At 42.2% G+C, this 16,475-nt stretch overlaps 1 protein-coding gene across 1 annotated transcript in view; it reads right to left on the bottom strand.

The window, feature by feature from the left end:
- The window catches only part of LOC139364922 (ubiquitin specific peptidase 43b), an 87,307-nt gene that overhangs the window by 59,983 nt on the left and 10,849 nt on the right, over window positions 1-16,475 (bottom strand). The window contains exon 2 of the mRNA XM_071102150.1: window positions 13,960-14,109. Coding sequence (XP_070958251.1) covers window positions 13,960-14,109 — 150 coding nt within the window. The remainder of the gene's footprint in view (window positions 1-13,959; window positions 14,110-16,475) is intronic.

The raw sequence follows: 16,475 nt of genomic DNA, 5'->3' as shown, positions 1-16,475 counted from the left end.
TCGCGCGCGCCAACGAGCGTCTGCGTTGCCAGGGGCTAAAATATAAGTAAATTCTATTTGTGACGCTGATCGCGCTGCAAGTCCTGCCTCTCCCATCTCCTCATTGGTTTATAGAAGCAGATACCCACATACCATCTCCTCATTGGTTATACCCACGTGGGTGACTGAAAGACGAACGGAGTTCGGTGGTGGTAATACACGTTATGAAAGTTAGTTGCCAATCGCCATATAAATCCAAAGAAGAAAAGGCCTGGAAGTCGGAGAGATGACTAGAAACGATTTGGTTGACCATTTTATGTGTAGATTAATTGTGGGAGTAGAGGACCTTGTGCATTTCAGGGAAAATAACAACTATATCCCAGGACATATTAGATAGCAACAGCAAGATAGCTAAATTGCCTTAAATGTTTAATGCTTTTAGACCTGTCCCCAAATTAATATAATTGGTTCAGAGTTTGTTTTGAAATTTTAACCTGCGTGTCATGATCGCGTTTGGTGTGGGGGCAACAAAATCAATTTGCACACGATGGCATACCCGCGGGTTAGGCTTGTGTGCGGCTGCTTGGTCATGGAAATCCATTTCATTAAGCTCCCAACTAACAGTTTGTGTGCTGATGTTGCTTCCAGGGGGAGTTTGGAACTCGATAGACGATTTTACGCTCTTCAGCACTCGACGGTCCCGTTCTGTTAGCTTGTGTGGCCTACCACTTTGCGGCTGAGCCATTGTTGCTTCTAGACGCTTCCACTTTACAATAACAGGACTTACAGTTGACCGGGGCAACTCTATCAGGGCAGGACTTTTACGAACTGACTTGTTGGAAAGGTGGCATCCTATTAAGGTGCTGCGTTGTGGGTCACTGAGCTCTTCAGTAAGGCCATTCTACTGCCAATGTTTGTCAATGGAGATTGCTTGCATGGATATGTGCTCAATTGTATATACCTGTCAGCAACAAGTGTGTCTGCAATAGCCGAATCCACTAATTTGAAGGGGTGTCCACATACTTTTGTATATATAGTGTACCATGATTTCTGGTTTGTTTCTGACGACAGCTGCCCACATGAAGAAAATACTATAGTATACTATGGAACTACATTATAAACTGGGTGGTTCGAGCCCTGAATACTGATTGGCTGACAGCCGTGGTTTATCAGACCGTATACCACGGGTATGACAAAACATGTATTTTTACTGCTCTAATTACTTTGGTAAACAGTTTATAATAGCAATAAAGCACCTCGGGGGGTTGTGGTATATGGTCAATATACCACGGCTAAGGGCTGTATCCAGGCACTCCGCTTTGTGTCGTGCATAAAAACAGCCCTTAGCCGTGTTATATTGACCATATACCACACCCCCTCGGGCCTTATTGCTTAAGTATTCACTTCAGTGTTTTTGCTGACTTTACTGTATTCACTAAATCTGCAAAAACACTACAGTGAACACTGTAGTATACTGTAGTATTTACAGTTAACTATAATGTAAATACTGTAATAAAAGATAATATAGTAATTAATGTAGTGTTTTTGCAGATTGTAGTATACTGTAGTATGTACTATAGTGTTTTTGTTTTATTATCTTCGATACATAGAAGTGGAGGCTTTCTACTTGAGGAAACCTATTGGAGATATACTAAAAGAGAACATGTTCCATAACCTGTAGGTAGTAAGGACTAGGGTCTGAATAGAGTTCAGAGCTTCGGCTCCTTCTTATAACCTGTAAGGAACACAATATATGATATATACTTGCATGTCGGTTCCTCACATATGGGTGGCACAAATTGGGATATGGGGAGGGGAATGGGTAGGGTATATGCAAATTATATGCAAATTAAATACTGTAGTATTTACTATAGTTAAAAAAATGTACACCACAATCCAGATAGAATTATTACAGTACCCTGAAAGCACATGCTATTGACAGTTTAGTGAAATTGTTTGCCTTGAATCTTTTGATATGTCATTCTCAGAAGTGCGGATCCTGGGCCTCCCGAGTGGCGCAGCGGTCTAAGGCACTGCAACGCAGTGCTGAGGCACCACTACAGCCTCGGGTTTGATCCCAGGATATGTCACAGGCTGGGGTGGCGCACAATTGGACCAGCATCGTCCGGGTTAGGGGAGAGTTTGTCCGGACGGAATTTCCTTGTCTCATCGTGCTCTAGCAACTCCTTGTGGCAGGCCGTGCACCTACAAGCTGACTTCAGTCGTCAGTTGAACAGTGTTTCCTCTGACACATTGGTGCGGCTGGCTTCCGGTTTAAGCGAGCAGTGTGTCAAGAAGCAGTGTGTTCTGGCAGGGTCGTGTTTCGGGGGATGCATGGCTCTCGACATTCACCTCTCCCGAGACCGTAGGGGAGTTGCAGCGATGAGAGAAGATCGTAACTACCATTTAGATAACATGAAATTGGGGGGTAAAATATTTATTTAATAAAGAAGTGCGGAACCTGGCTACATACAACGTACTAAATCTATAATCTTCTATGTAGTCATACATTTAGCTTTTTTTGCAATTGTTATTGTTGTTCTTTTTTAAGTTGAACAAAAGTCTCAACTTATTATATTACTAAATGTACGCAATATCAATGGAAAAGTATGTCAACTCAATGTTCAGCAAAGGCTGACATATAATAATGTAAAATGGAGATCTCACATTCAAGCACTTCCATGAAGCTATAACCAAGGATGTAGACATCCTTGATATAAGTGAATCAGCATTAAGGGTCTATGGCTCTTCATACAGGCAGGCTGTTGGCACAAGCTCTAGCTGTATGCTCCAGACACACCATTAGTTTGTCCATTTCACTAAGCCAGTCAGATGGGTGTATGCTCCAGACACACCATTCGTTTGTCCGTTTCACTAGGCCAATCAGATGGGTGGGCTAGTAATTAAATCCCAAAGTCTGGAGGTCAGAAATTCACAGAAGGGGATTGAGAATGAGACAGTCTCATAACTGAGAAGAAAAGGCAGCAGAGGACTCTGTGAAAGGGAATTTTGTTATTTTACATAAGAAAGAAGGAAAGGATAAAATGATTAGCGGTTTGAGAGACAGAGGGACATAGTCCTGGAGGGGGTAATGATATAAGAGGAGAGGAGTGTAGAAGGAGTGTAGAAGCCCTCAATGCATGGACACTTCTCTGTATAGTTCTTCAGTTGGAGAATACAGCTAGTGACAGGAGGGTAGCTAAAGTGGTAGCGAGACCTCTGACAATGATTCTACAACAGTATATGAGATATCAGCAGAGTGGGTTCAGGCGCAGTGGTTTGAGGTGAATGACGATATAACACATGATTAGTTGTAATGCATCAACTCAACCGACCCTAGCCAACCAACCCCTTCCCAAAATCCTTGCTAGCATGCCAACTTTCCTCATTGGAGAGGGATTTCCAGACAGCTACCTGCAGGTCTGCACTGAGGTCCACTTCCTTTCCTTTTAGTGGAAATAATAGCCAGGCAGTAGCTAGAGGTCAACAGGGGATGATGATGTGACTAAGTCCGGGTCTCTCTGACCTCATGTCAGTCATACCTAGTGGGCTACTCTCTGAGAGCATTTGACAGATTTTCAACCATGGTAAAACCCACTGGTGGAGCACAATTATTGGCATCCTGTAAAATTCTCTCACATAGTGTATGAGGTCATCTCCACAATGCTACAGTCATTGGTAACCTACATTAGATATCATTCTATAGAGCAGACTCGCAGGACCTCCACAGTAAAAAGTATAATGACAGTAAAACATTACAGCCCAGTGGAGAGAATCATCCTCCACCAATGTTGAGTGGATCTGCCCTGCCGCTCCGCTGCCTGTTTTATATGGAAATACCATCAAGTCTGGAACAAAAAGAGGGAGGAAACACAGCACTTTTTGGAAGTGCCTTTGCGAGCCAAGAAAATACTTGGAGGTACTATTCAAGAAAAATGCTCATAACACATTTTTGGGTGGATGATTATGACTTTGTGAAATTAATCATTAGTGTCTCATAAGCCGATTGGTTTTTAGGAGGCATCAGCGGAGGCAGAGGAGGAAATGAATTCATATAAAGACAGGGAGGTGGGTCTCCTGAGCTGATGGGGTTTATTACTGTGCTGCTGACACACTGTGGTTACAGGCAGGAGACAACACCCACAGATGGGGATGTAATGACAGGAGCAAAAGTCAAGAAAGGCTAGTAACTATTTATATAGACCACCTCTGTGTAATAACTTTGGAATATACTTACAGAAACAGGTACAGTATGTCTATCAAGAATGTTTACAGCGAGTGTATAAGGTGTTATAAATGGTTTACAAAACATGTTACCCCATTCAAAAGAACTTATCAAAGACATCCAAATAAAGTGAAATGAAGTCAAACGGTCATGAAAATCTGCTGCCAACTAGCCTATATAATTATGAGCCCTTTTACAGGTAGACTTGGAGAAGGCATTCCACACAGAAGTGGTGGCTCAGCGACAGTGCAGTGCAGTATATAGAAATGTCCTTAACCGCTCCTTAAACCTTGAGTGATACATTGGAGTGTCTGAGGCAGCTTAATTGTGTCTGTGCCAGTGAAAGCAACCCCGGCAGACTGCAGATAAATTAAAAAAGGTCATTTTTCAAGAACAGTGCTCCTGGCAAAGGGAGGGACGCTCTCAAATTAAACCTCCACGAGAAGTCAACAATAATTCACACACACATGCGCACAATCTCACACACACAAATCTCACACACACACACACACACACACACACACACACACACACACACACACACACACACACACACACACACACACACACACACACACACACACACACACACACACACACACACACACACACACACTTTGTCTTGCTCTGTGGGGAAGCCGATACAGAACATGAGCCCAGTATGTATCGGCCAATCAACACTAATCTGGGTTAGAGGTCAAAGGAGTACACAAACACAGAGCGGTCACATTGGGACCCTTTCCTCCAAGCTGCTTTTCCAGCTGGGTGGCTCCGAGTCACAGGAAGCCATTCTGTTCTACAGAGCAGACAAAATCAAAGTTGGGGAGAGGAAACACTCACAGGCACAATAGGCCTGCACCCTGCCCTCTCTGACTGGAAAACAGCAACCACACATGGCAAGTTGTGATGGTCGGTGCTACTGTAAGTGATGTTGTTGTAGTCAGGTATTGGTGGTTGGCTTAGTTAGTGCACTCTCTGTAAATCACAGCAGATCTTTATGAAGAGACAGTGAAGAGACTCTTCTCTTCACTGTCTCTTCATAAAGATCTGCTGTGATTTTATCCTCTCTAGGAGGATGCCTTAAAAGGTTCTGAGGATAGTGTTTCTGACCTTGGTGACCTTGATACTGATCGTTGTGATGATTGTGCTCAGCATGGCTGAGGAACCATTGCAGGACATTAGTCATTTGACCCTGCATGGGAATGTCCTCTGTTGTTGAGTGTCTCTGGTAGCTCGCCTTCAGTGCTATCTCTTTTCCTGGCTTGCATCATGAGTACCACTGATCATAATCCTCTTTGACCCAAGATTTGACCCAAGATTGAACCCTGAACACTGTTCCTCTTCTCTCTACTCACACACCTCCCCTCTGCTTCTCCGTGGGCACAGATACAGTAGATTCCCAAGGCCCTCTGGTGAATATCCCATTCCCTAAAGTGAATGGCTCGGACCAGCACAGAGTGTTTGCTGTGACAGCACTAACTGCATTACATTCACAGTCCCTTATTCATGTTCCAACGCTGTAGGAGGGCTGAGGGTTCACTGAGAGCAAAAGTCCTTACTGTACCCAAACTGCTCCTTGTTCTGGATAAGTAAACACATTTGTAAATCACATACAAATAATTGAAATATCATCAAACATGGCAACAGTTGCTTGACTATACTGACTCTGCAACGTTGCTGAGGTTTGCTTATCTGTCAGTCTGTCACTACCCGTTAAGGCTTCCCCACCCACAGCCACACTGTTGTACAGAGCCCAACACAACCCTGTCTCACCTCTCCCTCGCTTCACTAGCAGTGCTCAACAAGCGTCTCTTTCTTCCACCGGCATACAAAGGGCCGCATTCATGATACAGAGAGAGAGAGCTTCACACCAGCACTGTTTCCTAAGTGATAAACGGTCAACAAACTGAATGCCAGTTCCATGGTGTGACCACAGTGCGTGTGTATTTGTGTGTGTGTGCCTGCGTATGTGTGTGTGTATTCTTTTTAAGGAACTCAGTCGAGCTTACAACTTACTCTTGATAATAGTAACAGTAGAATGCATAAGGTGCCATTTCTAAATTGTGTGTAGTACATAGTGCATCATCAGTTTTCCTCTTGTCATGTCAGTCATTGCAGACCTTAGAGAGCTATTTATAACTTGTCAGAAATGTCCAGATCAACCAGCCCATGTGAGCTAATGTTTTTTTTAGCTAGGTTGTTAGCCTGTTGATTTTGTTGTAATGTTTGAGTCACTCAGATATAACATGAACACACGTAAGACATGGCAAAACGTGTAGAAATACAGGAAATTAGCTTTTAAACTGCAAAATGGTCTTAAGAGGGGGGGTGAAAAGTTTGTGTCGTGGACAGTACTTGTGCCCATAGAGGGAAGGCGAGACATGTTCCCCAATGATGTAAGGGGGGCCAGAATGAACGTTTGGGAACCACTGACTTGAGCTTGGAAGCTCAGGGGTGGGGGAACTCCCACTGTTCATCTGGGTCTCCTGTGCTGCTTATGGTAACTGAACGCGTGCTGAAAAACAATTAATTCAGCCCCTGGGTTAGCAGAGCTCCCTCCCTGGGCTCAGTGGTGACATGAGAGGACTTAGAAACCAGTTGCCTCACTCCCTCCATCCTCCATGTGACCCGGGCTTACTCCACTGGCACGGCAATAGCTCCAGTAGGGTGGCAGAGCTTCAGCCTGCCACAGCACAACAACAAACACAACACAACAAACCCTTAAACTCCTCTGAACTCCCTCTTTCAAGCCCCTTCTACCAGACGTCAACAAGGGTTTGACTATTTGTGATGTGAGAAGGATAAACACAGTTAGATGTGATAGATGTCTGAGCAGTGCTAAAATAAGAAGACCTCTCTTCATGGAGCCAGTCACCTGAGAGAGCCATTAAAAGCCTTCTCCCCTGAGGAGAGCTCCTTTGTGGGTGGCTAGCTGATACTACTGTAAATTCTTAGAGGGCTCTAAAAAGACCAATAAAGGGAAGAGTGAGTATGGTAAGTAGCAGACTTTGAGCCAGGGGAGGAGGGAGGGGGGCACAGTGAGAATAGCAGGATAAATCCCGTTAGTAGGTAGTGTACTGTATGAGCCATGGGATTATTTCCTTGGCTACAGTCTATCAGGCCGCATGTTTCCATACTGATAAAAAAATGAAATCCATGACAACGCCGGTGCTCAGTCCATTCATAGGAGGCTGGGAGAGGGTCTGGCTAAACATAAGAGATGACTGTCATAAGAGATGTTCTGCTCTGGACAGAGACCACATAGTGCTAGTCTGTGTGTATGTGTGTTTTAAAAAAAATGAATTCACCTTTATTTAACCAGGTAGGCTAGTTGAGAACAAGTTCTCATTTACAACTGAGACCTGGCCAAGACAAAGCAAAGCAGTGCAACACAAACAACAACACAGAGTTACACATGGAATAAACAAGTGTACAGTCAATAACACAATAGAAAGAAAAGAAAGAAAGTCTATATACAGTGTGTGTGTGTGTGTGTGTGTGTGTGTGTGTGTGTGTGTGTGTGTGTGTGTGTGTGTGTGTACATGTCATTTATTGATATAGAGTTTATTCTGATAGACAATATTACAAGATTGTAGGAGGGCTTTTTCTACCTATAGAAAAGTTTTCAAGAAGAATACTTAATTCAGTCAGGAGAGAGGAGAGCCTCACTACAAGCACAACCCTGACACCTGCTGAACTCCCACTACATGTTAGTCGACAGTCGTATACCTTTGTTGGCATACCCCATATCATTAGAGAACATGTAGCATTAGCTTAGTACAAATTGAGATGCAGCTGCATGAGAGGTGATGTCTGTCCATCGATTAGTCAGTCATGTATTTCAGGCTAAATGACTCAGTTGACTGTCATTATTAATAGCTTTGGCATTAATCAGGACATGCTAATGTGATTTCCAGGGCAGGTTAATAATGACTTCCACAGATCTAATTGAGGTCAATATGAAGCATGATTCCTATTCCTGTCAGTATAAAGCCAACATAGAGACAACCTCTGGAAGGGGTTGTCTTTACCCAACAGCCAGAGCAGAATGCATACTGAAGCCATGACAAAACCCATGTATTTACAATGAAATATGTTATTATTCAAATGAAAACAAGACTACTGAATTAGTCGTTAATTTCTTCATTCTCTCTGGTAACGAAAACAAATATTTGAAATATGTCTCCAAATGCAACATATTATTTACTTGAAATCCAATACTTAATAAAATCTCTAGAATTAGTCAATAACAAAAAAAAACACTGCATTATCACAACTCTGTCACAGGTTTGTACAACTGTAAACCCTGGCCTATATTTTATTTGAGGTACTTTAACTTTTGAAAGTCAATTCGTGATTGTATTTTTTTTAACTTTTAATGTTATTTTGTGTTTCTTCAGAGAAAATATATGTGTAGTGATGTCCTATGTTTCAATTATTCTTGTATTGTAATTTGAAATTGAATAATAATAAAAAATATATACAGTGCCTTGCGAAAGTATTCGGCCCCCTTGAACTTTGCGACCTTTTGCCACATCTCAGGCTTCAAACATAAAGATATAAAGTTAAGAAATTTGTGAAGAATCAACAACAAGTGGGACACAATCATGAAGTGGAACGACATTTATTGGATATTTCAAACTTTTTTAACAAATCAAAAACAGAACAATTTTTCAGTTTTTAAATTGTTAAAAAAGTTTGAAATATCCAATAAATGTCGTTTCACAAAAAAATACAGTTTTATATCTTTATGTTTGAAGCCTGAAATGTGGCAAAAGGTCGCAAAGTTCAAGGGGGCCGAATACTTTCGCAAGACACTGTATACAGACGTGCTCAAATTTGTTGGTACCACTCCACAAAAAACGAAGAATGCACAGTTTTCTCTGAAATAACTTGAAACTGGCCAAAGTAATTGGCATCCACCACTGTTCATTCCATACTTAATAGAAATCAGACTTTGCTTTTTATTTTATATTCAACTTAATATTGTAAATAATAAAACATATGAAAATGTCATGGACAAAAATGATGGGACCGTAACCAAATATTTTGTTGCACAACCTTTAGAGGCAATCACTGCAATCAAACATTTTCTGTAGCTCTCAATGAGACTTCTGCACCTGTTAACAGGTAGTTTGGCCCACTCTTCCTGATCAAACTGCTCCAGCTGTCTCAGGTTTGATGGGGGCCTTCTCCAGACTGCATGTTTCAGCTCTTTCCATAGATGTTCGACAGGATTCAGATCAGGACTCATAGAAGGCCACTTCAGAATAGTCCAATGTTTTGTTCTTATCCATTCTTGGGTGCTTTTAGCTGTTTGCTTTGGGTCATTATCCTGTTGGAGGACCCATGACCTGCGACTGAGACAGAGCTTTCTGACACCGGGCAGTACGTTTCGCTCCAGAATGCTTTGATAGTCTTGAGATGTCATTGTGCCCTGCACAGATTCAAGGCACCCTGTGCCAGTCACTGCAAAGCAGCCCCAGAACATAACCGAGCCTCTTCCATGTTTCACTGTAGGTATGGTGTTCTTTTCTTTGAAAGCTTCATTTTTTCGTCTGTGAACAATAAGCTGATGTGACTTGCCAAAAAGCTCCAGTTTTGACTCATCTGTCCAAAAGACATTCTCCCAGAAGGATTGTGGCTTGTCAATATGCATTTTTAGCTAATTCCAGTCTGGATGTTTTATGTTTTTCTTTCAAAAGTGGAGTCCTCCTGGGTCTTCTTCCATGGAGCCCACTTTTGCTCAAAAAGTGATGGTGCGATCAGAAACTGATGTACCTTCACCTTGGAGTTCAGCTTGTATCTTTTTGGCAGTTATCCTTGGTTCCTTTTCTACCATTCACACTATCCTTATGTTCAATTTGGGGTCAATTTTCCTCTTGTGGCCACGACCAGGGAGGTTGGCTCCAGTTCAATGGACCTTAAACTTCTTAATAATATTTGTAACTGTTGTCACAGGAACATCAAGCTGCTTGGAGTTGGTCTTGTAGCATTTACCTTTACCATGCTTGTCTATAATTTTCTTCCTGATCTCCTCAGACAAATCTCTCCTTTGTTTTCTCTGGTCAATGTTCAGTGTGATGCACACAATGATACCAAACAGCACAGTGACTACTTTTCTCCATTTAAACAGGCTACTTTTCTCTACTTTAAATAGGCTGAATGACTGATTACAAGATTGGAGACGTGTGATACTAATTAAAGAAGCTAATTAGTTTGAAATATCACTCTAATCCAATTATTTATTATATTTTCTAAGGGGTACCAACAAATGTGTCCAGGCCATTTTAGAATATCTTTGTAGATTAAGCAATCATTCATCTCTTTTCACAGCTTCTTTGCTTTATTCTATGACATACCAAAGGCATGCAAGTGTACATGATAAAATAGCTTTTAATTTCAGCACTTTTCAGGAGGAATGAAGCATTATTTCAATGAGCTGTAAGGGTACCAACAAATCTGAGCACGTCTGTATATACACTACCATTCAAAAGTTTGGGGTCACTTAGAAATGTCCTTGCTTTTGAAAGAAAAACACATTTTTTTGTCCATTAAAATAACATCAAATTAATCAGAAATACAGTGTAGACATTGTTAATGTTGTAAATTACTATTGTAGCTGGAAACGGACGATTTTGTATGGAATATCTACATGGGCGTACAGAGGCCCATTATCAGCAACCATCACTCTTGTGTTCCAATGGCAGGTTGTGTTAGCTAATCCAAGTTTATAATTTTAAAAGGCTAATTGATCATTAGAAAACCCTTTTGCAATTTTGTTAGCAAAGCTGAAAACTGTTGTGCTAATTAAAGAAGCAATAAAACTGCGCTTTCGACTAGTTGAGTATCTGGAGCATCAGCATTTGTGGGTTTGATTACAGGCTCAAAATGGACAGAAACAAAGAACTTTCTTCCGAAACTCGTCAGGCTATTCTTGGTCTGAGAAATGAAGGCTAATCCATGCGAGAAATTGCCAAAAAACTGAAGATCTCATACGCTGTGTACTACTCCCTTCACATAACAGTTCCATCTGGCTTTAACCAGAATAGAAAGAGGAGTGGGAGGCCCAACTGAGCAAGAGGACAAGTACATTAGAGTGTCTAGTTTGAGAAACAGATGCCTCACAAGTCCTCAACTAGCAGCTTCATTAAATAGTACCCGCAAAACACCAGTCTCAATGTCAGCAGTGAAGAGGCGACTCCGGGATGCTGGCCTTCTAGGCAGAGTTGTAAAGAAAAAGCCATATCTCAGACTGGCCAATAAGAAGAAAAGATTAAGATGGGCAAAAGAGGGCCTCCTGGGTGGCGCAGTGGTCTAAGGCGCTGCATTGCTAGCTGTGCCATCAGAGATTCTGGGTCATATAGGGAGGAAGTCCTTCAGACAGAGAACACAATAACAAGTTCAAAGTTCAAATTGGTCTCCTTCACACAGAAAGGTGAACCATTGGAGGTGTGGTGTGGGAAGATAGCCTAACCAAATTGATATTACTAGTTTGTCTTGCCTAAACTAAAGTAAAAGTGTAAAATCAATAATGAAGTGGAGCGGCAAGCTGTCAAAAACAGCAGGTTTTTGTCCCTCACACCGTCAGACTCTTGGGTGTTAACAAAGTGTGGCAACTTTTTCCTTGACGTGTCCCAGACTTATAATGACAGGCCTTATCAGCAGTCCTCCAGTCCCAGCCTCCTCTGATGTCCTCTGTGGCCTCATACGGAGAGACAGAGACACAGTCCAGATCACCTCCTGTGCCCTCTGGCCCTGCACTGAAGGGCAACTCATCTCAGATTGGAGCTTTGTTCAAGTATTGGATAGACACTGCATAGTACTGTATATGGCCAGATAAACAAAGATGGGGGTGTCAACAGAAATATGGAGAGGGGGGGATAGATGGAGAGAAAGGGGAAAGTGCGTGTGAGGGGACCGAATGCTCATTGCTCAAAGCAAACAACCAAATTGAATGGCTCAATGAACTGGGGCCCATACCAACACTCACTGTCACACACACACAACTCACTGAGCATCACTTAGCCTACACACATGCATACACCCATAAACACAAGAACACACCCACACATATGCAAACACACTAACCTGCTAACCTGTTAGAAGATAGATGAAGTAAGAAAATCACACTTTGAGGAATCTTACATACAAGACTGCAAAGCTGAGTTCACACTACGCAACTGAATCTCAAAACCTCTGTCTTAGCCTACACACAGTCTAGTTTCTAGTCTTAACCATAGCCTTTGGTTCAGTAGGTCCCTACATGGTTAGTGTCAGTGAGATTCACTTCAACAGACCACAGCTTGAGACCACCTCTTACTTTGATCTATTAATTCAAGTATGCAGAGTTTCAAATTCAATTGATGCAACAAAGACCAAGCTGTGTTTTATCCAAAACAAGAGCCAGCAGGCCTAAGCAGTAGCCAAGCCAATGGCTTCATTCTGGCCAGTGTCATCATGTAGTAAGCTGTGCTGGTCTGGAACACAGCACCATTTACCCTCCCTCAAACCATGCATCTCACTTCTGTTACTTAACACGCAAAAAAGTGGAACAGATTGTTTTCCATGTGTTCGCATACCAATTTGATAAAGACATGTTGAATCCCAAATACAGTGATGTATTGTTCTGTGAAATTCCCCTCCACCAGAATAGCGATGATACAACAGAATAAATCAGTGGAGTAAGGTCTGTGGGAGAAGGGACACTGACATCATTTAGATATATTTGTGATGACTCACCAACTGTGAATTTAGCACTTGGTATGAATCATTCCATTGGTTATCACCCTGATAGCACTGCTAAAGAGGGGGTGTATTTCAAAAGCAGAAATATCTTTTTAATAATGCATGAAACTCTCTGCTAATGGGCACAGTGGAACCGATCAAAGGCCTATCCAGGGGGTGTCAGGCTCCACTGTGCCCACAGGCATACCTTCAGGAGGAGCCATGCACAGAGAAAGTATCAAACAGCAAATTACCCAGCTTTGATTCTACTCCTCAGGCTGCACAGAAGACATTATAGAACAAAGTTGCAGGTCTCCTGTGAATGCAGCAGTTTCACTTGTGGCATCAGCTAGACGGCTGCAGCACAGAGGGCATGTTCACAGACAGACAGAACTATGGAAACCCATCACAACAGCTCTAAGCTGTTCCTCCCCACAAACACAGGAAATACGTTTGTCAGAGAGGCAATTGTTTCCAAACAGGTGCATGAACAATTTCACCGAAGGGGGTAGGCAATACAAGGTATAGAGGGAGCTTTATCCCTCACACAGGGTTATCAGAATTATCTGTTGATTCATATGCCATTTAGAGCACAGGAGAGAAGGAAATATGTCACTTCTATGCAATGCTGCTCTTCCTCTCACATCGGTTCAGAATTTTTCTGAATCACAGAGTACATAAATTAAAGTCGATAAATGCTGTGTTAGCACATTTAGTATAGATCCAAGGGTAGATAAGTACATCAATAATTGAGAGCTGAATTTAAATTGTACAGACTTAGAGCTGCAAAGAACTTAAAGATGCTGTTGCAAATGCCTGGAGAAACTGACGTTCTGTTGTGAAACCAAGGTTCTGTAAGCATATGAAAAGATCATTTTCTGTATAGCAATAGATATTACAGACAGTAGTTCTTGCTCTTGTGAGTGAGGAGTGCAAGGCACTGTTGAGACTTGTAGCTCAAGCCTACACTTTGAGTTCAGTACAGTTCAATGTGACTGTGTGACAGTGGATGGAGAAGGCACTCTTACCTGCCCTGGGGCTTTGGTCTTGTTATTGTTGTTGCTGCAGGAGGACAAGTTGACATCCTCGTGAACTCGGTCCAGAAGCCAAAGCAGGAACTCCAGGGCGTCATGTTGTGAGTTTCCTCGGAATTGGGATCCATACTTGGATACTATACTCTAGAGAGGGAAAGGAGAGTCACATGGTCAATGAAGAAGTCCATGTAAAACTTTATTGTAAACATTGGTGAATTAGTGCGTCTTCAATGGACAGAGAAAACAGATTAGCTGACTGTTGTTTTAAAATCATTACATTGATGTAATTCAAGATGAATGTACTATAACCACACAGTGTGCTTTTGAAGTAAAGACTTGCCTAAATGCATGAATAACCTTTTGCTGTCCGGATAATCCGGACATTTTGCATAAGAGTGGAAAACTAAAACAGCAGTGGGATAATTCAGATCCAAATCTGACAGCTTGTTAGGATTTGAGATGTGACAGGAATACCCAAATTGCAGTACCAAAAGCTATTGGTTTGTTTACTGCCATTCCCGCTTACATAGAAACATGAAACACACAGTGTGATATTCACTGGCCAACTGAGGTGTGCAAGACCCTATATAATCAGTTTTATTTTTTGCCAAATTCCATTTGTTTTTTTCCCAAATTCCGTTTTCTCCGTTTGTTTTTTCCAGGTTTCTGTTTTTTCAGGTTTTTGCTCTCAAAATATATATTTTCAGATAGAAAACAACAACATTTTATGTTTTAGGTCCACACCAATGCTTAAACCACATCAGGAGACCCCTTTTGAGGTCTGGGAAAAATATATTACATTTACATTTTTGGGTGTAGATCCCCTTTTATTCATTGCACAGCAACACTGTTTGGTTAGTGGTGTTTCTGGAGGACACGGGATTGCAGAGTTTGTTAAACAAATCACCACTGGATTGATGCAGATAATCATGATATCATTCTGCCAGGTAGGTATAGGCTTTTGGGAAAGCCTTCCCATCTCCAGAAGATGGATCAGTATTAGCATCATTGCTAATGCCTACACAAAAAGTGGTAGACAAACGAGCACACGCAGACAGGGGCATTCACGTGTTGCCTCTTCAGAAAGTTTAAGGAAAATACGAATCACTGATGCATTTTGTTCATGTCTTAACACCATAGTGCCCTCAAAGCTCATCACTAAGCTAAGGATCCTGAGACTAAACACCTCCCTCTGCAACCAGATGCTGGACTTCCTGACGGGCCGCCCCCAGGTGGTAAAGGTAGGCAACAACACATCTGCCACGCTGATCTTCAACACCCCACGCCCCTCGAGGGTGCGTGCTTAGTCCCCTCCTATACTCCCTGTTCACCCACGACTGCTCATTCAAGCACGACTCCAACACCATCATTAAGTTTGCAGACGACACAACAATGGTAGGCCTGATCCCCGACAACGATGAGACAGCCTGTAGGAAGGTCAGACACCTGATAGTGTGGTGCCAAGACAACAACCTCTCCCTCAACGTGATCAAGACAAAGGAGATAATCGTGGACTACAAGAAAAGGAGGACCGAGCACTCCCCCATTCACATTGACAGGGCTGTAGTGGAGCAGGTCGAGAGCTTCAAGTTACTTGATGTCCACATTACCAACAAACCATCATGGTCCCAACACACCATGACAGTCGTGAAGAGGGCACGACAATGCCTAATCCCCTTCAGGAGACTGAAAATATTTGGCATGGGTCCTCAGATCCTCAAAAAGTTCTACAGCTGCACCATCGAGCGCATCCTGACTGGTTGCATCATCGCCCGGTATGGCAACTGCTCGGCATACGACCGCAAGGTGCTACATAGGGTAGTGCGTACGGCCCAGGACATCACTGGGGCTAAGCTTCCTGCCATCCAGGACCTCTATACCAGGGGGTGTCAGCGGAAGGCCCAAAATGTTTTAAAGACTCCAGCCACTCTAGTCATAGACTGTTCTCTCTGCTACCGCATGGCAATCGGTTCCGGAGCGCCAATTCTAGATCCAAAAGGCTCCATAACAGCTGCTATCCCAAAGCCATAAGACTACTGAACAGTTAATTGAATGGCTACCTGGACTACTTGAATTGACCCCCCTTTTTATTTTTTATTTACGCTGCTGCTATTTGTCATTTATTATTTATGGATAGTCATTTCACCATTACCTACATGTACATATTACCTCAATGACCTCGACTAACCTGTACCCCCACACATTGACACTGCACCGGTACCCCCTGTTTATAGCCTCGTCATTGTCATTTTATAGTGTTCCTTTTGTTATAACTTTAGTTTATTTAGTAAATATTTTTTTTACTTTCATTTTTCTAAAACTGCATTGTTGGTTAAGGGCTTGTAAGTAAGCATTTCACTGTAAGGTCAACACGTTGTATTCGGCGCAAGTGACAAATGCAATTTTATTTGATTCATGATAATCTTGTGCAAATTAATTAATTTTCTAACAAGTTCAATACATTTAGTTGAGTTCCTGTTAAGTTCAATAAATGTTTTAATATTATTGAA

The sequence above is a fragment of the Oncorhynchus clarkii genome, chromosome 13 (assembly GCF_045791955.1).
Source record: "Oncorhynchus clarkii lewisi isolate Uvic-CL-2024 chromosome 13, UVic_Ocla_1.0, whole genome shotgun sequence".
In the NCBI taxonomy this organism is placed as follows: Eukaryota; Metazoa; Chordata; class Actinopteri; order Salmoniformes; family Salmonidae; genus Oncorhynchus; species Oncorhynchus clarkii.
Note: the sequence above shows the minus strand (reverse complement) of the source record. Positions and strands in the feature narration are given on the sequence as shown.